The 23942-nt window shown below is 37.0% G+C and overlaps 1 protein-coding gene across 6 annotated transcripts in view; it reads left to right on the top strand.

Annotated features, from left to right (window-relative positions):
- PPHLN1 (periphilin 1) overlaps positions 1-23942 on the top strand; it is a 103516-nt gene that overhangs the window by 49069 nt on the left and 30505 nt on the right. For all 6 annotated transcript variants that reach the window (XM_081082836.1, XM_081082832.1, XM_081082835.1 and 3 more), the window contains 3 exons: positions 2442-2521; positions 8436-8555; positions 13930-14070. In XM_081082836.1, coding sequence (XP_080938962.1) covers positions 2442-2521; positions 8436-8555; positions 13930-14070 — 341 coding nt within the window. The remainder of the gene's footprint in view (positions 1-2441; positions 2522-8435; positions 8556-13929; positions 14071-23942) is intronic.

Here is a 23942-nt window from a genome sequence, read left to right as displayed (position 1 = left end):
TTATTTGGGGTTGTGAAAGGGTGGGGGCTTGAATTGACTGAGGTTATAGAGGGAAAGTGTGTAACTGCTCCAGTAGTCTACTGTTGGAACCAGAGCTGAACAGTAGACTCAGATAATAGGGGATACAGGGGTGAGGTGTCTGGACCAGCCATTCCTGTTCCGCAGTAGTTACCTCATAGAAGGTTGAGATCTGTAGACTTAGACAAGTCATTGACAGGTACAACAGTAGGTCCACGGGATTTCTTTTTACCTTTCCTGTGCCCTTTCTGCTACCTCCTATGTCATTCTTTTCTTTATCTTTTGCTTCTTGCCTGTCTGTCCCTTTCATGCACTTGGTATATATGAATACATGTGGTTATGTGCCAGGCCACCTGCCCTACCCTTCAGTGTTCCTTTGCTGCTGCACACTGACATTAGTTGATACCTGCTTAAATTAGCCCTTCTGCAGCTACCATCAAGATAGATTGTAAGACTATACTTGGGCACCATACTTGGCATAGCCATAGTGCTGATGTCTTGTTTGTAAAGGAAATGCTAGGTAAGAAATTAACAAGTGCTTGTGAAAGTTTTTTCTGTGTCTAGCTGCTGTGTGCCAGAATTGAACCTACAATTATGCCTTTAATGTTCTGTGCTTGTTGGTTCAGCTCCTCATTTCCTTTCAAGGAATAGATTATCTGAATAGGATGGGGAGTTCGTTGCAGTCTCAGAGTAAAAAACCAAATGATCTTTTCACCAAATTTTTGAGTGCCTACCCTTTTACTTAAAGGACTCAAGCTAGGTAGGTCCTGAGTATTCAGAAGTAAATAAGCTATGATACTTGTTCCTCTAGGTGCTTTTGGTGTTGGGGCTAGGACTGACACTGTCGCAGTGTCATGTGGAATTTACCATGTGCAATGGAAATACAGTAGGGAATGACTAAATAAGCCATGCTCTGAATTATTTGGAGGTGTAGTGATGATTGGTATGTTATTTTTGATTTTTAAGGTCTACAAGAACTTTTAAACTTGCTTAGTATGAAAACTTCTTAATGATACCACAAGTTAAAAGACTCTAGGGTTATGTCTTTTTTAAGACTGTTGGAGCTTCAGAGTTGGAATACTGTGCCTAGAGCAGGAATGACATTTGTTGTGTCCGGTACATTTCTGGATGTTTAGCAGCATCCCTACCCTCTGTTTACTATGTATCAGAGGCAACTCTCCCCTTGTGAAATAAAAAGTATCTTCACACATTGCCAAATGTCCCAAGAGAGGTGAGGTTGGGGCGGGCGGATGAGAGGGCTGAGAAAGCCTTTCTGGTCTGCAGGACATTAGGAAGAGATGGTACTCACTGCTGTCCTAAGAGCCTCAGAAGCCTGTGTGTCTCCAGGCCCTTGCTTAGCTATCTCGGCCACGGCAGGAAGAGCCTAAGAGGCGTTTTTTTGACTGAAGCTGGCTTTGCCTCAGTTGCAAAGTCGTTTTGTCTCTGCCTCTGCTCTTGACTGTTTTCTTGGCCTTAATTCACTGTCCAGCCTTGACCAGCTTCTGTGTCACTGCAAACTTGGTGTCACTTTTTCCTCTTCTTCATAATTTCACCAGTTTTTCTAGAAGAGCAAGGGATTTATGTTATATTTGACACATATAGACAATGTAATGAAAAATGTTTTCTGTCAGAAACAACTCATTGTTATTTTTAAGATTATATTTAACTAAACTCATTTTGTTGTTGTTATTGTTGTTGTTGTTAAACCGGCTAAATTAATATTATTTAAATCTATTTTCTGGCTAAAGTTTCTATAAAATTAATGGTATACATAGAGCACTGACATGGGTGTCTGAATTGACTAAAGATAAAGGTTAATGCTTTTATCTCATTCAGATTTATTATTAACCATTTACCACATATCTAGGTACTCATTTATATCTGGTGCTGGATTAGTCCTCTAAATTATAGTTTTCTAGTTTTTAATTTTATTTTTTAGGCTGTCTAAACATTTCAGGAATACCTGCTAAATTTCTTACATGCTTCTCTCTGTGAGCTGTTGCTTAATTAGCTAGTTCTCTTTGGTGGGATCTACACAATAACTCCCTTGGGTTTTTATTGTGATGTATTAAAAGTTAAGATTTTAAGAACTTGGAGGAGGAAGCAGTTATGATTTTAAATTTTTTATTTTTGCCTTTCTTGAGGTCTTCTCAGTGGTTCTGTGTTTGCAAACTAGCATTGGCGTGGCCTATACACATGGCCAGATATGATGTCCAGTGGTTCTAGGTTAATTAAAAATTTTGATGGTGCTCAGCCTCTTAGAGGGATCAGTAGATTTAAATATTAACTGGTTTAATTTAATAATGTAGTGGACGATTTCAGTACTACAATAAGTGTATACTCCCCTTGTTTATTCAAATACAAAATCACATTAATTGAAAACAGATGAGCTAAAAAATTTCATTGTACATTTTCTTATGTAGATAAAGAGAGACCTGTTCAGTCTTTGAAAACATCAAGAGACACTTCACCCTCAAGTTCTTCAACAGTTCCTTCATCAAAGGTTTGTTATATTTATAAAATCAATTTGAAGAGGAATTACAAAGTAAACGATATGGACTGTCTAGTACAGATGCTTTTATTCTTTATTGTCACAATGGGGGTAATTTGCATTTAAAAACTTGAATCGTAAGTAACCACAGCTTGAAAGTAGCTACCAGAGTGAATGAGCAGTTTTATCATAGATTTTTTCCCACAGGTTATGCTAAAATTAGTATCTACTGCTGCCCTTGCTCATCTTGACCATAACCAGGTAGCAGTGAATGTTCAGTTGGGACATATTTGATGGACATCATGATGAAGTGGGATTTATTTCATAGATGCAAGGATGTTTCAACATCCATAAATCAATCCATGTGCTATACCACATGAACAAAATGAAGGATAATATTATATGACCATATCATTAGTTGCAGAAAAGTCATTTGACCGAGTTCAACATCTATTCATCCACTCATGATAAAAATTCTGAACAAACTGAGTATAGAGGAAATGTACCTTGACATAATAAAGGCCAAATGTGACAAGCCCATAGCTAACATTGTACTCAGTGGTGCAAAGCTAAAAGCATTTTCTAACATCAGGAACAAGATAGGGTGCCCACCCTCACCATGTTTAGTCAGCAGAGTGCCGGAAGTCCCAGCCAGAGCAGTTATGCAAGGAAAAGAAATTAAAGGCTTCCAATGGGGAAGGGAGAAGTAAAGCTGTCTCTATTTGCAGCTAGCATAACACTATAGAAAACTATAAAGAATCGACACTAAAATTGTTAGAACTAATAAATTCAGTTAAGTTGCAGGATACAAAATGAATATTGGAATAATAAGTTGCATTTCTATACACCAAAAGGGACTATAAGAAAATGAAATTAAGATATTCCCATTTATAATAGCATAAAAAAGAATGAAATACTTAGAAATAAATTTAACCAAGCAGATAAATGATCTGTATATTGAAAACTATAAGACATGGATGAAAGAAATTGAAGAGGTAAAAAATAAATGGAAAGACATTTTGTGCTCATGGATTGGAAGAATTAATATTGTTAAAATGTCCATGCTATCCAAACAATCTACAGATTCAATGCAATTGCTATCAAAATTCCAATGTCATTTTTCACAGAAATATGACAAACAATCCTAACATTTATATGGAGCTAAAAAAGACCCCAAGTACCCAAAGTGATCTTGAGAAAAAAGAACAAGGCTGGCGGCATCACAGTTACTGACTTTAAACTATATTACAAAATTATAATAAAACAGTATGGTATTAGCATAAAAACTGACATCTCGATTAATGGAGCAGAATAGAGACTCAGAAATAAACCCATGCATATATGGTCAATTAATTTATAACAAGGAACCAAGACTGTACAATGGGGAGAGAACCGTCTTTTCCATAAAGTCTGTTGGGAAAAACTGGGTAGCCACATACAAAAGAACAAATTGTATTCCCATTTTACACTATAAGTGAAAATCCACTGGAAGTGGATTAAAGACGAAACCTTAGAAGTTCTAGAAGAAAACTTAGGATAAGCTTGACATTGGTCTTAGCAGTGATTTTTAAAATTTGACACCAAAGCCCTAACCGGTTTGGCTCAATGGATAGAGCGTCAGCCTGCGGACTCAAGGGTCCCAGGTTCGATTCCGGTCAAGGGCATGTACCTTGGTTGCGGGCACATCCCCAGTAGGGAGTGTGCAGGAGGCGGCTGATCGATGTTTCTCTCTCATCGATGTTTCTAACTCTCTATCCCTCTCCCTTCCTCTCTGTAAAAAATCAATAAAATATATATTTAAAAAAAAAAAATTTGACACCAAAAAGCAAGGGGGGAAAAAAAAGGCAAAAAATATACTAATGGGACTACATCAAATTACGTTTCTGTACATAAAAGAAAAACCATCAACAAAATGAAAAGGCAACTTACAGAATGGGAGAAAATATCTTCAAATCAAATATCTGATAAGGGATTAATACCCAAAATATATAAAGGACTTATTTAACTCAATAGGAGAAAAACAAAAATTCTTTTAAAAAATGTTCAGAGAAACTGAGTAGACATTTTTCCAGAGAAGGTATACAAATGACCAACTGGTACATGAAAAGGTTGCCAGCATCACTAATCACTAAGGAAATGTAAATCAAAACTACAATGAGAGGTCACCTCAAACCTGTTAGAATCGCTGTCATTAAAAATATAAGAGGTAAGTGTTGAGGAAGGTGTGTAGATAAGGGAACCTTTGTACGTATACTGTTGGAGGGAATGTAAATTGGTGTAGCCATTATGGAAAACAGTATGGAGGCTCCTTAAAAATTAAAAAATAGAGCAACCATTTGATCCAGCTATCCCACGTCTGGGTATATACCCAAAGGAAATGAAAATAGGATCTTGAAGGCATAACTGCATTCCCATGTTCATTGCAGCATTATTTATAATAGCTGAGACCTCAGTGTCCCACAGTGGATAAAGGGATAAAGAAGTTGTGGTGTATGCATACAATGGGATATTATTCAGTCATGAGAAAGGGACAGCTTGCCTTTTACAACATGGATGGACCTTGAAGGCATTATGCTAGGTGAAATAGAGAAAGACAGTACTGTATGATCTCACTTATACGTGGAATCTAAAAATGCAGAATTTACAGAAACATTGACGAGAAAGGTAATTACCAGGGGATGGGGGTGGTGAGTGGGGGAAAAGGAGAGATATTGGTCACAGTTCTGGGGATCTAATGTACAGCATAGTGATTATAGTTAATAATAATAATATATCATATACTTGAAAGTTGCTAAGAGATCTTAAATGTTCTCACCACAAAAAAGAAATAGTAATTATGTGAGGTGACGCAGGTGTTCAAGAAACACTATGGTTGTAATTATCTTGCAATTTTAAAATATAGTTGTATATCTCCATTTTATAGAAAAGGCTCAGAAGTTAATTTTCTCAAGGACATAACTACTCTTCACTACATCATTCTTCCAGTTCGTACCTTCGCAGCATCCTAAAACATGTTGAAAAGATGATTTTGGGTTCTAATATTCAAAACTTAAAAATTTTGAGGAGGTGTTTTTTCTATCTGTTCTCTATAGTTAGTTCTCTTCACCAACCTCACACTCTTTTACTGTTGTTACATCTCTTCTTTCCTCACTTCTTTTTCTTTTTCTGTCTTTGGTACATTTTGATTTTCAGCAAGAGTAGGTATCACAAGAGTAGATACAGTTTATGCTGCTGTTAAAGTGACAGTGCTTCTCTGCATAAAGGAAAAGAAAATGGTGTCTTTGTGACAACTTATATCTTTAGAGCTTTCCTAGAAATCAGGATTTTAGAATGCTGGGTTTTGAATAGGAAAGACTGAGTCAGTGGTTCTCAACCTTCCTAATACAGTTCCTCATGTTGTGACCCAACCATAAAATTATTTTCGTTGCTACTTCATAACTGTAATTTTGCTATGTTATGAATCGTCATGTAGATACCTGATATGCAGGATATATTTTCAGGGGTCGCGACCCACAGGTTGAGAACCGCTGGATTAGATTTTCTTTTTCTGTCTTGCCTTGTTAAGGTGCATTATCCACCTGAAAGACCAGCTTGTTTTTCTTGTCAGGTAGAAGTGAAAGAGGAGCAAATAGTACTTGCCCATCCAAGTCACTGTGGATATTTAAATTATTATACATGAAACACTCATTTACCTTGAACTATGATGCCATGAAAAAACAAGTTACAACATAAAATTTTGTGGCACATGTTAAAATATATTTAGTGGGAAACGATAATGGATTTTAGATATTTTTGTCTGACAGTTTATGTAGATTGTTTGCATTTTTGTCTTAAGGTGGAATCAGAATTTCAGATTTTAGATCTAGAATCATTTTATGTATTTGGAAAGTGCACCTTCCTTTGTTTTTTGCCCAGAGTTACATGGTAGCTCTGGTGAGCTCTGTTACCTAGATTTCCTGATTTGGTTGGAGGACTTTTTGTTTTCAATAGTATGGCTGCTCTCATGTAGGAGGTCAAAGGCCTTTGTTTCAGAATTTGTTTTCTGCTTTTAGAAATTAGTTTCAAATGAGAGTTTTTTAAATGGACAGATTTAATGACAGATGAGTAGAGGATTGAGTTATAGAAGATTTTGCTTCCTTTATTACTAGAGATAACTTACAATGTTTGTTTCGGTTTTGCTCTATAAAACAGATACCCCAAAAAGTGAGGTGTAATTTTCTTCTTTGATACATTTGTGTGCTGTCCTCTTAATTTTTAAAAAACGTTTAAATTCTATTGCTAAGTAATAATAAAGGAATTACTTATACATTTTAACTTTATGTATGGGTAGGTCTTTGGACTTAGATATTTAGGCTTCTTCAATAACCGTGGAATCCTACCACGTATCTTCTAGTAAACATTACAGATGGCAAGCCAGTGGGTTGGTGAATTGAATAACCTATGGAAGGAGGTCGAGGGCCTTGTTGTACTGGAAGACCTAGTTTTAAATTCCAGCTCAGGATTTACTAGTAACTGGCAAATGACTGTTCTTTTGTGTTGGTTTGTTTATTGTTTTTTTTGACATTCAGTTTCTTGGTTTATAAATTGGGGTAATACAGTCTACCCTAGCCATCTTCATGGAATACCATTTAATTAAAATACTTTTGTTTTTGGTTTACATATACAAGTACTTTATAAGTGGTAGTATACTATAACACAAGGATTACTGGCCCTATGATCCAGAGGAGATATATTTGGAACCAATGATGTGACTTTAAAGAAGAGGTGGGGATAAGATTAGGGGTGAAGGGCCTAATTGATGAAAATGTATGCTAATAAAATAGAATGGAATCAGTTACCATAAGGGCCTAAGGAAAGAATTGTTCTAATTTTTGCCTTACAATTTTTACATCTTATTCTATAACATAGGTCTGTAAAATGTATTAGGAGAATCATATGTAATCCAGGAAAAACATTTTATTTTCTTCATTTTTATATTGAGCACATGGAGTGATCAATCTTCAAATATATTTTAGTTATTATAACAGATTTATAACAATGAATATGGAAAAGAAAGAAAAACTAGACTCCTAAGCATTATGCTAGGTGCTTTCAGGTCTGTTACCTCTCTTGATTCTCACAACTACTTTGTAAAACAGTGAATATTGTTAATTTTTAAAAAAATTTCAAATTATACTTAACACTAGTAGCCCGGTGCATGAAATTCATGCACATTAAAAGAGAATTAATTGCACTAACCGGTTTGGCTCAGTGGATAGAGCATCGGCCTGTGGACTCAAGGGTCCCAGGTTCGATTCCGATCAAGGGCATGCAACTTGGTTGCGGGCACATCCCCAGTGGGGAGTGTGTAGGAGGCAGCTGATTGATGTTTCTATCTTTCCCTTTCCCTTCCTTTCTCTCTAAAATAAATAAAAACAACAACAACAAAAAGAATCTCTTTAAAAAATGAACTTTAAGTTTATTGATTTTGTGTAAAGAGTAAGACTTATACAACTTATTACAAATTATAAAAATAGCATATCTGGACTTTTCTGTTGCACTAATTAGAAATTTACTGTGATGAGATTTGGCATTATTTATTTCAGTGAATATAATTGCAGATAGAAAGTTGAAATCCGTATGATGTCTTAATATGTTCTAAATACTATTAGTATATTAGTTTCATTGTCAGTGTCTTTTGTTCCTTAGATGAATTTCTGAAGTTTTATGTAAATGGAATTAAAAGCTAATCTATATGTCCCAAATGAATTGCTACTTGAATTCAATGTTGAATATTTTTGAAAAAGCAAAGAAAGAATGTACTTGTTCCCTAGATGTATTTGAAGGCTTCTGTGATTTTAAGTGTAAGTGGGGTGTACTTCTTGATGTATTTGAAGTTTAAAAGCCCTTGAGAATTGTAACAGAACTGTTCTTTTATTTTTATTAGGTGTTAGACAAACCCAGTAAGCTAACTCAAAAGGAACTTGCTGAGGCTGCAAGCAAGTGGGCTGCTGAGAAGCTAGAAAAGGCAGATGAAAGTAACTTACCTGAAATTTCCGAGTATGAGGTAAGGCATGATTTCTACTTTATGTTTCCCATCTGAGATTTTTAGTCAAGATTTTAAATTATGGGCAGAAAATATTTGATTCTAGTATTTTAAAATATATTTGGGGAAACTATTCTTACGTATTATTAAAATTTATCACATACGGTAATAGTGTGAATATGAATGACTGAATTCAACAACTATACTGTCAACGTCTCCAATAGTTTAGAAGTGTAAGAATAATATAAATATGGAATAAAATGAAAATGTACTATCTATACTTCACTGTTAAAAGTATCTCTAGAAATCATGCTAAGCCACTAGTGATAAAACAGTGAATTCAGAACAGAAATCTAATTAGACCTTGAGTCTTGGGCTATATTTATGTTGTATATTCTAGTTTATGCAAATTAATCTCATAAATATCCCAAGAAATGAAATTATGCATTGTTTGCACTACCTGTGACCTTTGATGAGTCTTAAGTACCAAAAGGTGAGAGCATTTTTGGATCCTTAGAATATTGTTTTGAAATGTTTGTGTTATATTTGAAAATGAACTGAAAAATTTCTCTTTAGCTTATAACATCTCTAATAGGGAAATATAGATGTTTTATGGGCAAAATTAAGCATTTTAGATTCAAGATTTGGTGCTTGAGGAATTATTTTAGTAGGCAGAAAATATACAAATTTTTGTACTATGACAAATTATGTTTCTTTGGAGGAGATTTATGGCTTTTCAGTATGTTTTGGATGCCTTTCACGGAATGTTCTTTGATAAAAAGGATCAAGCATTGGAATTCTATATTCTGTATACCTACATATATCTTCATAAACTATGAAAAGATTCTTTCCAAAATAACTAATATACACTGTTCCAAAAAGTACAAACCTGTACAGACCCTACCTGTCCTTATGCAAATGGAGACTTTCTTTTATCTGCCATTTAGATAACAAATATTCTTAACTAGGTAAAGGTTTTCTCTTTATTGTAGCTGTAAAATAGATTTTATTTTCTTTCTGTAAAATAGATATTTATACATATTCTTGAATACATTTTTCAAAAACATCAAGCTGTCTGTCCATCTTTGGTACCTTACCAATACTATTTAAATGCACGAACAATACAGTGATACATTTAATTGGTTAGTTTTGCTTATTTCCTTTGCTAATTTAGAATAATGATTTTTATATTAGTAACAAATATAAATACTTCAAAATTGCTGTTTTAGAGAACTGATAATTTTTTTCAGGGTAAAGTAAAACACCTCCAAATGCAATACATTGTTGTTTGTTAAATACTTTATTTTCAATTAGCAAGGCTTTATTAAGATATATTTATTCTACCTTACCCATCCCCATCATTTTTTAATCTCTTAAATTAGAAAAAGAATCTCATGCCCGGTCGGCATGGCTCAGTGTTTAAGCATCGACCTATGAGTCAGGAGGTCACGGTTTGATTCCCAGTTGGGGGCTCGACTCCAGTGGGGGGATGTGCAGCAGGCGGCCTATTGATCGATGATTCTCTCATCATTGGTATTTTATTTCTCTCTCCCTCTTCCTTCCTCTCTGAAATCAATAAAAATATATTTTTTTTAAAAAAAGAACCTGATGATCTACCTTTCTCAGACTTTAAATATGCTACTTATTTTTATTATTGCTTGACTGGATCTTGATTCTGAGTAGGCAGTTACATTGGGTCTAGAAAGAAATTTTTAAAACCTTATTTTTTTTCTAAAATATGCCCATAATTTCCTAGATTTTGAATTATTGAGAAGTAAACAACCATAAAAATCTATAAGGAATGTCATAGATCAGGTATGATCTTCTGTTGAACCAAAGGCAAACTGTGAGAGTAGAATTGTGATTACTGTAGCGTGTTTGTTGTATATCATTAATATTGACAAGCAGCATCAAGTTCGTAGCATTGTCTAAAATGTTTTTCAAGTTAGATTGATACTTTTTCATATTGGAAATAAAGCAGGTAGGAAATTTTTATTTCATACTCTATTTTTTATTTAAGTATTTTATACTCGATTTTTTGTTTAAAAGTTTAATCCCACCATATCTTATTAACATTTTGCTCAGATAGTTAACATTTGTTCTTGGGTAGATGTTATATAATTACTCATTTCAGTGATCCATACTCTTTGAAATACAGAGTATTTGAGAATTTTGACCTCAGATCTGTAAACTAGTATCAGGGTTGAAAGAATAAGCCGGGAGAGAAAAAGGACTTTGATGCCTGGAAAGAGTTTGATACAGTACTGTGTGTGTATGTGTGTGTGTGTGCGCATGTGCATGTGCATGCATACTTAAATTTAGCTGTGACAATATATTATTTAAATAATGGTCTGTGTACTATGTAGGTTCATTTGCATGAGTAGAGAGACATTAAATATTTAGGTTTCCAGTTTATCTTCTCTTGCTGCCACCAACATAGTTTTAAGCAATTTGGTAGGGAGACCTTATAGATGAACTCCAGTGAAATGGATGATACTTTTAGTGATAAATATTCAGGAATGTTGCAGTTCATTCCTCTGTTTCGTTTTATAATTTTACGATTGGCCACTAGTAGAGAATTTCTCAAAGCATTTGTTAAAACAATAATTCTGAAGGGACCTAATAGTCTGAAGAAGAAAAATAAAAAGATTCTATGAGCCAGTATGTTTGGGAAATGCTTGATTTAAAAGAGTCAGGTTGATTTTGATAATTCAGCAATTTTCAGAGATTTTAATATGTTAACACGCTCATACATGGGCTGTGAAAGGAGGATGAATAATGAAGTTTGAATAATTTATTAAATTAAGTAATTATGAAATTTTTTCCATAGTGCCTATTTTAGGATTAGTATTTTAAGGCACATGTTTTCAGAACATAATACTGTACTGGCTTTCTCATAGTTTATTTAAATTCACTGCATATTCATTCTTCATCTACTTGTGTCAAACACTGCATTAGAGACACCATCCTAGCTGCCAAGGAGTTTATAGTCAAATTATATAGAGATATAATTTACTGTCCTAACACAAACAGCCAGGAGAGTTTTCCTTTTGACTCTCAGAATGAAAAGCAAATTAGGTAAAGGCTAGAATGTCCCAGTAGAACAGGTTGTTGTTGTTGTTTTTTTGCTGTAGAAGAAAATTTAAACTTTTTTATGTAGATGCAAAAATGTGATTTATGTTTTTCCACATCTAAGATGTCATTTTCTACTTCAATATCTTTGCTATTGTCCCCAGTGAAGAATGCCCATCTTTGTGGTCCTCATTTCAGACTCATTCAGTGAAATCAATAGTGTTTGAGAAAACAAGATCCAAGATCTTTCTTTGATTCCACTTTCCTCTCCTTCCTATTATAAAATTTTATGTATTTGTATTTCACTGATGACCTTATATTGCCTTTGTTAAAACAATTTTTTACTTGTCTAGTTCTACATATTGAAATATATATATATATATATATATCTCAAACACCTTGTTTTCCTTACAAAACCTTGGATAATATATATCTAATTAGGAGTTTATACCTTTTGACCACCTTCATCCAGTTCTCCCTCACCACTCCTCTCCCTCCCTGCGCCCACCCCCCCACCAGCCCTCATCTCTGGTAACCACAAATCTAGTCTTTTTTTCTATGAATTTTTTTCTTTTTGAAGATTCCATATGAAAGTGTGATCATAACAGTATTTGCCTTTCTCTGTCTAACTTTGCCAGGTAAAAGGGACAGGTGCTAAATTTGGATAAATGCTGCCAAGTCATTTTCTAAATAAGTGGCAGAATACAACATACTAGGTGTTAGAATGCCACTGCTTTTACTGGTGAAAAATTACCAGTAATTAGTATATGTCTTTTGTTGTTGTTAATCATCACTCGCGGATATCTTTCCATTGATTTTTAGAGAGAGAGAAAGACAGAGGGAAACATCGATGTGAGAGAAACACGTCGATTGGTTGCCTCCTGCAGGAGCCCTGAACAGGGCCCGGGTTGTGAAAGAGCCTGCAACCAAGGAATGTGCCCTTGCTGGAATTGAACCTGGGACTCTTCAATCCTCAGGCCGATGCTCTATCCACTGAGCCAAATTGGCTAGGGGGAATATGTCTTATGACTTCTCTGAACCTACTGCTGTTTGCCATAACTTCAATAATAAAAATCCTAACTTTTAAAATAAGTACATGTTTCTTATTTCCTCCCTTACCTTCCACCCACCTAAAATATGCAACAGTAAAATACATGAACTCAGCTTACTCTAAGTAATTGCTTACTGCGTGCTACATAAAGGCAAGAGCTTTTGTCTTTTTTGTTCATTATTATATTTGTTGTTCCTAGAGAAGTGCTTGGTATTTGTTATATAGTAAAGTTTTGTGAAAACTAATGAGTGTAGTTAAAATAAAAGTCTTTCCTCATTCATTTTTTTTTCTCTAGTGTTTTTAGAAAGTACAAGTAATTGGCTGTAGTCTTTTTGTGGGACAATTTTTTAAAAATATATTTTATTGATTTTTTACAGAGAGGAAGGGACAGGGATAGAGAGTTAGAAACATCGATGAGAGAGAAACATCAATCAACTGCCTCCTGCACACCTCCTACTGGGGCTGTGCCCACAACCAAGGTACATGCCCTTGACCAGAATCGAACCTGGGACCCTTGAGTCCGCAGGCCAACGCTCTATCCACTGAGCCAAACCAGTTAAGGCATTTTTGTGGGATAATTTATTTATTAATGAATTGTTCTAAAATAGAAGTTATTGCTTTTGGGGATTGTTTTCTTTTTATTTCAATAAATTTTTAGGCTATAGGAGCAAGGTAGTTTTAACTTCTGAAAATAGAGCTCTTTTTCATGTTCTTTTAAAAAAAATATGTTTTTATTGATTTTTAGAGATTGAGGAAGAGAGAGGGAGAAAAGGAAACATTGATGAGAGAGAAACATCACATAAATTGGCTGCCCCTCATGACCCCTGCTGGGGATCAAGCCAGCAACTGAGTCATGTGCCTTGACTGGGAATCAAACCAGTGACCCCTTGGGCCATGGTTTGACATTCAACCACTGCGCCACACTGGCCAGGCCCATGTTTATGTTTATGTTTACACACACCCCTCACTTCCAATTAGGATTTTTCTCTTCAGTATTTATTAAATAGATTGCTTAAAGAAGAGTTATAGGACAGAACCTTCTAGCTGTGCCAAAGTCACATGAAATATAATTTTGGAGACTTTGTCATACTTAAATTTTTTTCCTCTTTAATTCTCCTTATTATGCATAATGAAATTGAAAGTGCTTTCTTAAAACAGGTTAAATTTAGCACATTCTCTTAATATAATCTGTAAGTTAGTGCCTATACACGTTATCTGAAATGCTATATGTCCTTTAACAAAGCAATTAAAGACTTTTAATTTCTCTTAAAGGCAGGATCCACAGCACCATTGTTCATTGACCAGTCAGAAGAACCTGAGTCAAATGCAGCAGATGGCATAGAATTATTTGAAGATAGTCAGCTAAACAACCGCTCCAAAGCAATAGCATCAAAAACCAAAGAGATTGAACAGGTGAGAATCCAGTCGTCTTAAGGTTCATAATCTTTTGTTCATGTCACTTTACACATGGTATTTACAGTAAATAGTTATTGAATAAATAGATTTCATTTTGTCCTTTCCCACTTGTGACTCTGAAATAATTTTAAAAATTCTAAAAATTGTTTGATTTGATTTCATAGTAATTTTGGTCAGTTTGGTCCCTGGCCCCTGTTTACTTGTTTATTTTTTAAAAGCAAAATTCCTTTTCAGAGAATATTAATATTCTAGTTAGTATGGAGAAATTTAAAAACTAATAAAAGTAATAGGAATGGGCTAAAATATATATGCCAAATGTTAGTAAATTTTTTTTGAATATTGGGATTAGAGACATTTCTTATGTTTTTCATTATACTTTTAAGCATTTTTTCAAATATTAAAGAAAAATGAATGATAGCTCTTTAAATCTAATTTTAATGATGTCCTTCCTGAAAGTTAGCATCTTGTTTTTGATAGATTAAATAGTTTGCTTAAGGCATAGTTATAGGACAAAAACTCTGGTGTGAAATATAATTTTGGAATGGAAAATGCCTAGAGGCTTTGCTTTACCAAAGATTAAAAAAAGTAGCAATCATTGTCTTTTTAATCCTTCTCACTGTGCTCATAATACGCATAGCAAAATTTAAAGTGTTTCATTTTGTAAATATTGCCTGCCTCATAGGATATTGTCACTTTGTGAGGATTAAATGAATAAACTGTTAAAGGGCTTTATAAAATGTAACATATTATACATGGTGTTTTAAAAAAATATATGTTTTTATTGATTTTAGAGAGAGGAAGTGGGAGAGAGAGCGAGGGAGAGAGAAAGAGAAGTTAGAGAAAAATATGATTGGTTGCCTCCTGTACATGCCCTGACTGGAAACCAAACCCAAAACTTGGGTAAGTGCCTTGACTGTGAATTGAACTGGTGACCATTCGGTGCGCAGGATGATGCTTAACCAACTGAGCCACATAGGCCGGGGCACAAGAGTTTGTTTTTGCTGTTTCTCTTCAATGTCTTGAGTCAATGTCATTATATTGTTACTAGAGGCCCGGTGCACGATTTCGTGCACTGGTGGGGTCCCTTGGCCTGGCCTGCAGGGATCGGGTTGAAACGAGCTCTCTGACATCCCCCGAGGTGTCCCGGATTGTGAGATGGCAGAGGCCAGGCTGAGGGACCCCACTGGTGAATGAATCCGTGCACTGAGCCTCTAGTATGCATATAAGATCTTTGGTTAATCCCTTCCCGCCCTCCCCCCTTCCCCCTTTCCTCTGAGATTCATCAGTCTGTTCCATGTTTCCATGTCTGTGGTTTCCACTCCTGCGTTGAGCATCTGCCTCCTGGTGGTCAGTGCGTGTCATAGCTACTGGTCGGTTGGTCAAACAGTCGGCCAGTCACTTAGGCTTTTATATATACTAGAGGCCCGGTGCACAAAAATTTATGCACTCGGGGGAAAAGGGGGGTCCCTCAGCCTGGCCTGTGCCCTCTCGCAGTCTGGGACCCCTCGGGAGATAACGACCTGCTGGCTTAGGCCTGCTCCCGGGTGGCAAAGGGCAGGCCCAATCCCTAGGTGCAGCCCCTGATCGTGCTCAGAGCAGGGCCGATTGGGGAGTTGGGGCGCCGCCCCTGTCATACACAGAGCAGGGCGGATCTGGAGGTTGCGATGCCATCCTCAGTCACGCTCAGGGTAGGGCCGATTGGGGGGTTGGGGCACCGTCCCCTGTCACACTCAAGGCAGGGTCAATGGGAGGTTGCGGCATCACCCCCTGTCATGCACAGAGCAGGGCCAATCAGGGGGTTGGTGCACTGCCCCCTGTCACTCACAGAGCAGGGCCCATCAGGGGGGTTGGGGCTCTGTACCCTGTCACGCACAGAGCAGGGCCAATCAGGGGGTTGGGGCGCCGCCACTGTCACACTCAGGGCAGGGCCGATGGGGAGGTTATGGCTCTACCCTGTCACACACAGAGCAGGGCCCGTTGGGGGGCGGGGGGTTGGGGCACCGCACCCTGTCACACACAGAGCACGGCCGATCAGGGGGTTGGGGTGCCGCACCCTGTCACACACAGAGCCGCAGGGCGATCAGGGTGTTGGGGAGCTCCCCCGTATCAGGCACAGAGCAGGGCTGATCAGAAGGTTGGGGCGCCTTCCCCTGTCACGAACAGAGCAGGGTGGTTAGGGAGGTTGTGGCCCCGCCCCCTGTCACACACAGAGCCGCAGGGCGATCAGGGGGTTTGGGTGCTGCCCCCTATCATGCTGATCCCGGTGCTGGGAGGCCTCGTGGCTCTGCTGATCCCGGTGCTGGGAGGCATATTACCCTTTTACTATATAGGGTAGAGGCCTGGTGCACGGGTGGGTGCCAGCTGGTTTGCCCTGAAGGGTGTCCTGGATCAGGGTGGGGGTCCCCACTGGGGTGCCTGGCCAGCCTGGGTGAGGGGATGATGGCTGTTTGCAACTGGTCACACACCCTTCAGGGTGGGGGTCCCCAATGGGGTGCCTGGCCAGTCTGGGTGAGGGGCTGAGGGCTGTTTTCAGGCTGGGGGTGACGGAAGCTCCCAACCGCTCCTTTTTTTCTTTCTTTTTTTTTTTTATTCCGGGCCAGCTTTAGCTTTGAGGCTTGGCTCCAGCTCTTAGGCCTCCGCTGCTGAAAGTAGGTTTCTGGCCTTTGCTTACAATGTTGCGAGCCTGCTGGCTGAAGCCCGGCAGACTAAAGCAGGTTTCTGGGGTTTTGTTTAGCTTCTATATTTGTTACATAGTTGTTTAGAGTTGCAGCTCAGAGGCCTGCAGCGGCAGGCGGGGAATGTTGGAGTCCTCTGTCACTGAAGCAAGCAAGCCTCATGTTAGTTTCAAGCTGCCTGGCTGCTGGCCGCCATCTTGGCTGGCAGTTAATTTGCATATTGCCCTGATTAGCCAATGGGAAGGGTAGCGGTCGTACGCCAATTACCATGTTTCTCTTTTATTAGATAGGATAATAACTAAAAAAAGAACAAGTACTGTGAAGGCAAATTTATTTTTGAAACCTTTTTGGCTATTTCAGAATACTCCTCTAACATAATGCTGTTTTATGGAAATAGCTGATATTTCTACCTATAAGTAAGTCTCTGTTGAAATAAGAGTTGATTTTATATTCCTCTGGTAATCCCATATAATAAAGAGGTGATATGCAAATTGACCATCACTCCAGCACACAAGATAGCCGCCCCCATGTGGACACAAGATGGCTGGCAGGGGAGGGCAGTGTGAGGGACAAGGCCTGAAAGGGAGGGCAATTGGGGGCGATCAGGCCTGCAGGGGAGGACAGTAAGGGGTGACTGGGCTGGCAGAGGAGGGCAGTTGGGGGTGACCAGGCCGGCAGGGGAGTGCAGTTAGGGGCAATGGGGGTGGCAGGGGAGCATTTAGAAGTTGATCATGCTGGCAGGGGAGTGGTTAGGGGCAATCAGGCAGGTGAGCGGTTGGGAGCCAGCAGTCCTGGATTGTGAGAGGGATCCCAGATTGGAGAGGGTGCAGGCTGGGCTGAGGACACCCCCCTTCCCCCGCACGAATTTCGTTCACCGGGCCTCTAGTCTATAATAATAAAAGTGTTATATGCTAATTAGACCAGATGTCCTTCTGGTCGAAGCCCAGGCTGTGAGGGAAACCCAGGTCCTGGGTGCCGGAGGAAAGCCGGTGCTGGCAGCTGAGGGGAAGAAGGCCTACTCGTGCACGAATTGCGTGCATTGGGCCTTTAGTTTATAAATAAAATGTAGATGGGAATAATTTCAGACCCAGATATGGTGGGAATTGGGTGTTCTAAAACATTTAAATATAGAGAGTATTAAGAAACACTTGATCAAGGGGATTATTTTTGTTTTCTTTTAACTTAAAAGTACTCAAACAGAATGTGAATTTATTTTAGTAAAGACTTTTTTAACTTTTAGAGAGAGAGAGAGAAAGGGATAGGGAGAGAGAGAGAAACATCGATTGGATGCCTCCTGTATGAGTCCCAACTGGGTTGAACCTGAACCTTGGGTATGTGCTCTGACCAGGAATGGAACCCTTGACCCTTCAATGCATGGGACAATGCTCTAACCAACTGAGCCACACTAGCCAGGGCTAGTAAAGACATTTTTATAGTCATTGATAGCTATGCCAGCCTTGATGTATTAAAGAAATTTTATTTCTTAGCCATCCAAGAACCTCTTTACTTATTCTAATTAACTACGAAAAATCAAGTTAATTTACAAATCATTTTGTTGCCTGTCTAGGTCATTAGCCTTATAGGTTAATAAGATTTTATTGTGAGTCTAGATCAATCTACTTAATATATAATTTTTATATTAATTTGAACTGCACCTTCACCTTTTTAAAAATTCTTTATTGTTTAAAGTAATACACATGTTTCCTTTTTCCCCCATAGTCCTCTCCCCAGCCAGTCCCACTCCCCAGAACATGCCCTCAGCCCCCTATTGTCTGTGTCTAAGGATTTTGCTTAAATGCATACATACAAGTCTTTTTGTTTGATCTCTCCCCCTCTGGATGCCTTTTTACACTAATTCACCATTTTTGTGACCATATGGGCTGCTCACTAACTTTTCTTTACTTTTTTTCTTGAAGTAAAAAAATTGGATTGAATAATCTTTTAAGTCCCTTTCTAATCTAAATCATACTAAAAAAAATACAGCTAAGATTGCTTCTTCTGGACACACTGTTATGTGTAGCTAATTTCAGATTTGATTAGATTTTTAGGCGTTTTAGTTTTTTTAACCTCTTCATAAGGATACAGGGATTTTATGCTAAATCGTTTTTTAAAAACTCAGATATACTGTTGCTATGATCAGTCTGTAATTAATTGATTTTTTTTAGCTAATGAGTTGTACAGAAAATCTTTTCTTCAGCAAATAAGGTGTTATATTTGAACATTGTTCTTCCTGTGGGCCTTTTGCAGTGTATAGTTTCAGTCATCATCTAAACAGTTGATGGGCCCTCTCTGGTTTGACCAGTGGATAGAGCGTCAGCCTGTGGACTACAGGCTCCTGGGTTCGATTCCTGTCAAGGGCACATGCCTGGTCTGTGGGTTTGATCCCCAGTAGGGGGCGTGTAGGGGGCAGCCGATCAATGATTCTCTGTCATCATTGATGTTTCTCTCTCTCTCTCCCTCTCCCTTCCTCTCTGAAATCAATAAAAATATATTTAAATAAATAAATAAACAGCTGATTGTTCCCAGCAACTCTTACTAGCTTTTGCTCTTTCTTTGTGAACATATGATAGGATACTTTGTTTTACTTTTAAACTAAAAAGACTAGAAGAGTAATCAAAAGTACCATCTTCCTAAAATGTTAACTAGAGTTGGGAACATGGAAAAGAATCAGCTTTTAACACATGATGGATTAAAATGAAATTATTTTCAAAGTAGTGGTAACTCTATTGTTGTATATGCATGATCTAAGCATTTCATACTATGCTAGCCTTACATAATAGAAACATTCTTTGTTTTTCTTTTTTTTATCAGAGCAAGTACTGAACCTCTTAAAAGTGCAGCTCTCACCACTATCTTGTCTAGACATCAAGTCTACCCTACTTTATTTAACACTCCATTATTACCAGCCACTTGTTCAGGCTTTACGTATATAGATTTGGTAAAATATACTCACATAAGATTTACCTCTGAAAAAGTCTCATTCCCAAAACACACAGAAAATATATAATTTATTTTGGCCAAATTTCAAAGTATTTGAATGTTATAATTTATCACTCAGATTCTGGTCATGCTCCTACTACAGAAACTTGTTGCTGAAGTAAAGTGTAAAGTTTTCATTTTAAGGGAGTTTCATCTGAGAACTATATCCTGAAGTGATTTGTATCAAATTTGAAATGTCAAATCCAAGCATCTCAGCCTTTAAATTGAAAGATAAATTGTTTTATATCTGATGTAAACCTATAAATATGAAAATTGATGACTCTGTTAAGATACTATTTTTATATAAAATATAAAAATGGACAGTACAGATACCAAGTCTTATCAGAACTATACTTAAAATGCTACAAGTACCAGAAGAGGTGAGGCCGTCTTGGACCTTATCCCCAGGGATGTCATTACTAAACAAAAAGGACCCAACTCAGATGTTTGCCACGGCATAAACTCAAGTAGGAGCTTCCTTCTTTCACCTCTCCTCTTCCTCCACTGTCTACCGGTGTCAGTAAGGATTTTCGCAACTGGTTTCAAATTACTATCCTTTGCTATTATTCAGTTCCCTTTTTGTAAGTTGTCAGTGGTCTCTGAGTACTTTGCACTTAAGTACTGTAGTGTGGCATAGTCAACGCTGGATACTTCCAGTTAGTGTTTTAACCTCTCAGAGCCCTTTGCCTCATTTGTTAAATGGGATTAATTGCATTCTCCTTCAGAATAAATGATTTTATGTGAAAGCCCTTTGTATGTTGAAAAACACTATTGAAGTGATTATGGTATTATGATAAGTATTACTTTTGGAATATTGACTACTTTCAGAGTACTTCTTAGGAATATTTTAAGCAAGTTTCTTTTTTTTTTTAAAATATATTTTATTGATTTTTTACAGAGAGGAAGGGAGAGAGATAGAGAGTTAGAAACATCGATGAGAGAGAAACATCGATCAGCTGCCTCCTGCACATCTCCTACTGGGGATGTGCCCGCAACCCAGGTACATGCCCTTGACCGGAATCGAACCTGGGAGCCTTCAGTCCGCAGGCCGACGCTCTATCCACTGAGCCAAACCGGTTTCGGCTTTAAGCAAGTTTCTTATATAGATTTAACATGAGACGCAATTTTCTCATCATGGTCAGGGTTGGGGCTTGTCCTATTACTTCTGTTTTTGTTTTTTTCTTATTTTCCCCCCATATATTGAAAATGAATATAAAAATAATTTTATGATGAAATATTTTGTTTATTTTGGGGGACTTTGTAATTTTGCTTTCACATTTTCCATTTGGCTTTTTTTTTTTTTTTAAAATCTCACTGGTCCTTATCTATATTTCTAGACATAAGAAGTACCATAAAAAAGATTTTTCTTTTTCCTTAGAATTCCCTGAGGAATTCCTAAAACATAAATTCTCATATTTTTCTCCTTTATTTCTCATCACCCATTTTTTAGATGTGATCCCGCCTATAAAATCTGCTGTCTTAACTTTATTTTTTAAAAATTGATCTCACAGAGAGGAAGGAGGGAGGGAGGAAGGGGAGTGAGTGAGTGAGTGAGACATTGATTTGTTGTTCTGCTTATTTATGCATTTGTTGGTTGCTTCTTGTATGTGTCCTGACCAAGGATTGAACTCACAACCTTCGTGTATTGGGATGATGCTCTTACCAACTGAGCTACCCACTCAGGGCTGCACCTTATAGCATTTTAACTCCATTGAACTTCCTCTTGATTGATCTATTACTGTTTATGTTTTACTTCCATGTATATTTTAATATGTTTTTATTGATTTCAGAGAGGAAGGGAGAAGGGAGAGAGATAGAAACATCAGTGATGAAATAGAACCATTGATCGGCTGCCTCCTGCACAGGAGGATCAAATTTCTCCTACTGGGGACCAAACCCGCACCCTGGGCATGTGCCTTCACCTGGAACCAAACCAAACCGTGATCTCCTGGTTCATAGGTCGACATTCAGCCACTGAGCCAACCACACCCTCTGGGTCTTTCATGTATTGTTTAAATCCCACAAGATACTAACAGTATTTTATGCAATTAATATTTATTTGGGTTTATTTAAATATTTGCCTTTTCTGCTACTTTTTTTCTTTTTAAATATATTTTATTGATTTTTTACAGAGAGGAAGGGAGAGAGATAGAGAGTTAGAAACATCGATGAGAGAGAAACATCGATCAGCTGCATCCTGCACATCTCCCACTGGGGATATGCCCGCAACCCAGGTACATGCCCTTGACCGGAATTGAACCTGGGACCTTTCAGTCCACAGGCCGACGCTCTATCCACTGAGCCAAACCGGCTTCGGCGTTTTCTGCTACTTTGCTTCTTGTGTCTCTAACTCCCATCAAGGATCCTTATCTTCTCCCTAAGAACAATGACTAACTAGGTTCTAGTGTAACCACACTATGGAATTTTACATGGTTAATAGAAGAATTTATAGAGAATTGACACAATGTTGCTACATTATTTTAGTAGTTATAACAAGTAGTGTAGGAATTTTGGAATTAGAGGATTTGGCTTGAATCCCAGTTCAGCACTTACTGTGTGTTTCTGAGAAACTAAATTTTCTGAGATGTGCTTTTGCTTACTACTGTAATGGGGATGGTAATTTTACCCACTTAATGATAATGTTAGAATTAAGTGCGAATGGATATTTAAGTTGCCTAGGACATTGTCAGTAATCACAATGGCTGCTATTACTATTTTGTACTATTTTTCATGGTAGATGAAAGGTATTTAACTCTTGTGAGCTTATAAGGTTTTTGTGGGATAGCCTGGAATCCCAACTTAGAAAAACAAGGCCCAAACTCCTACCAAGTAACTTATAAATTACACTAAAAAGCAATCTGTTCCTTTGGTAATCCTTGTGTTTTGAATTATAGTCTTTGTGAATAGATTGAAATGATAATTGATGTGATTAAAACCACGAATGAAAAAAACAATTCCTCCTGTTCCTTTCATCTAGTGATTCCCTTTTACTAGAAGTAAAATGTAAAAGGCAAAGTAAATATTAAATAACTGAAATGTGTTATCAGGATGGTGATAATATACTGCTATATTGGTCATTTATCTGTGATGGTTGTGATTGTATTGAGGCTAGTAGAACTTGATTTTTGTACATATATTTTTTAAAGATTAATTTGCTTGGGGGAAAACTTTAAAAATATATATAACAGCAATGTTATATTTTAGGTAGGGCTTTTGCCTTTTAGTTATTATTTTATCTATACAATCCCCATGTTAGATTGATGAAAATATTTTGTTTCAGAGTAAATTTGAAATAATCATACATATGGTATGTGAATTCAACTTACAAAGTTTTAAGTTTTTTTTAATTTAATTTTTAAAAATTACATGTCAGCAAATATAGTAGTCACTTTCTCCCCACTAAACCACTTCTTTATGTCAAATTTTTTCTGAATGTTTGCCTGAACATATATACTCCATTGTTTTTTGCTGTATATAGATTGTATTGAATTGTGGTGTTTATTTCAATCTTTAGGCTATTTCTAACTTTGAAAATTATTTATCTGTTTTCATTAGCTTTACTGGCATATATACACTCACACGTAGACATACATGTACACACACACTTCTTCTGAGGGTCCTCAATAATAATTCTTGCCCATGAGCTTTGACAGTTTTATACTGCATTGATGTCTAATTATGGGTTGTATTGTTCTGCCCTGAAATTTTATTCTATTATTAGCATTGTTTATTGGCACTGTTTGAGGAGAGCTAAGAAGAAAAACCACTTGTGCTGTTTCAACACCTGTTATATTACATATGTTTTTCATCCCTTTATAAATGTATTTGTGGTCCAAATGTTACAGATCAAATGAGGTCTTAGTAATAATAAAGATTTTTTTAATCTAGAGATTTTAAATAGTACTCATTTATTCTGTTAAAATATTTGATCATAAGCTATTTTAGTAAAAATTCTTGGTACCACTAGGATCAAGCTTGGAGAAATGCATGTGATTCTCTCAGCAGAGGATTTATCCTTACATAAAATATTTTTCCATTACATGTTTTCTAATGTAGTACATCCTTGATTGTGATTGTGAAAGAGATCAGGGCCGTATGTAAAGCAAAAGAGTAAAATATATTAAATTAATTGGGTTTTTAATATATTTTATTGATTTTTTACAGAGAGGAAGGGAGAGGGATAGAGAGTTAGAAACATCGATGAGAGAGAAACAT

The sequence above is a fragment of the Myotis nattereri genome, assembly GCF_964212035.1.
Source record: "Myotis nattereri genome assembly, chromosome: 2".
Taxonomy (NCBI): domain Eukaryota; kingdom Metazoa; phylum Chordata; class Mammalia; order Chiroptera; family Vespertilionidae; genus Myotis; species Myotis nattereri.
This window is presented reverse-complemented; position numbering and strand designations above follow the sequence as displayed.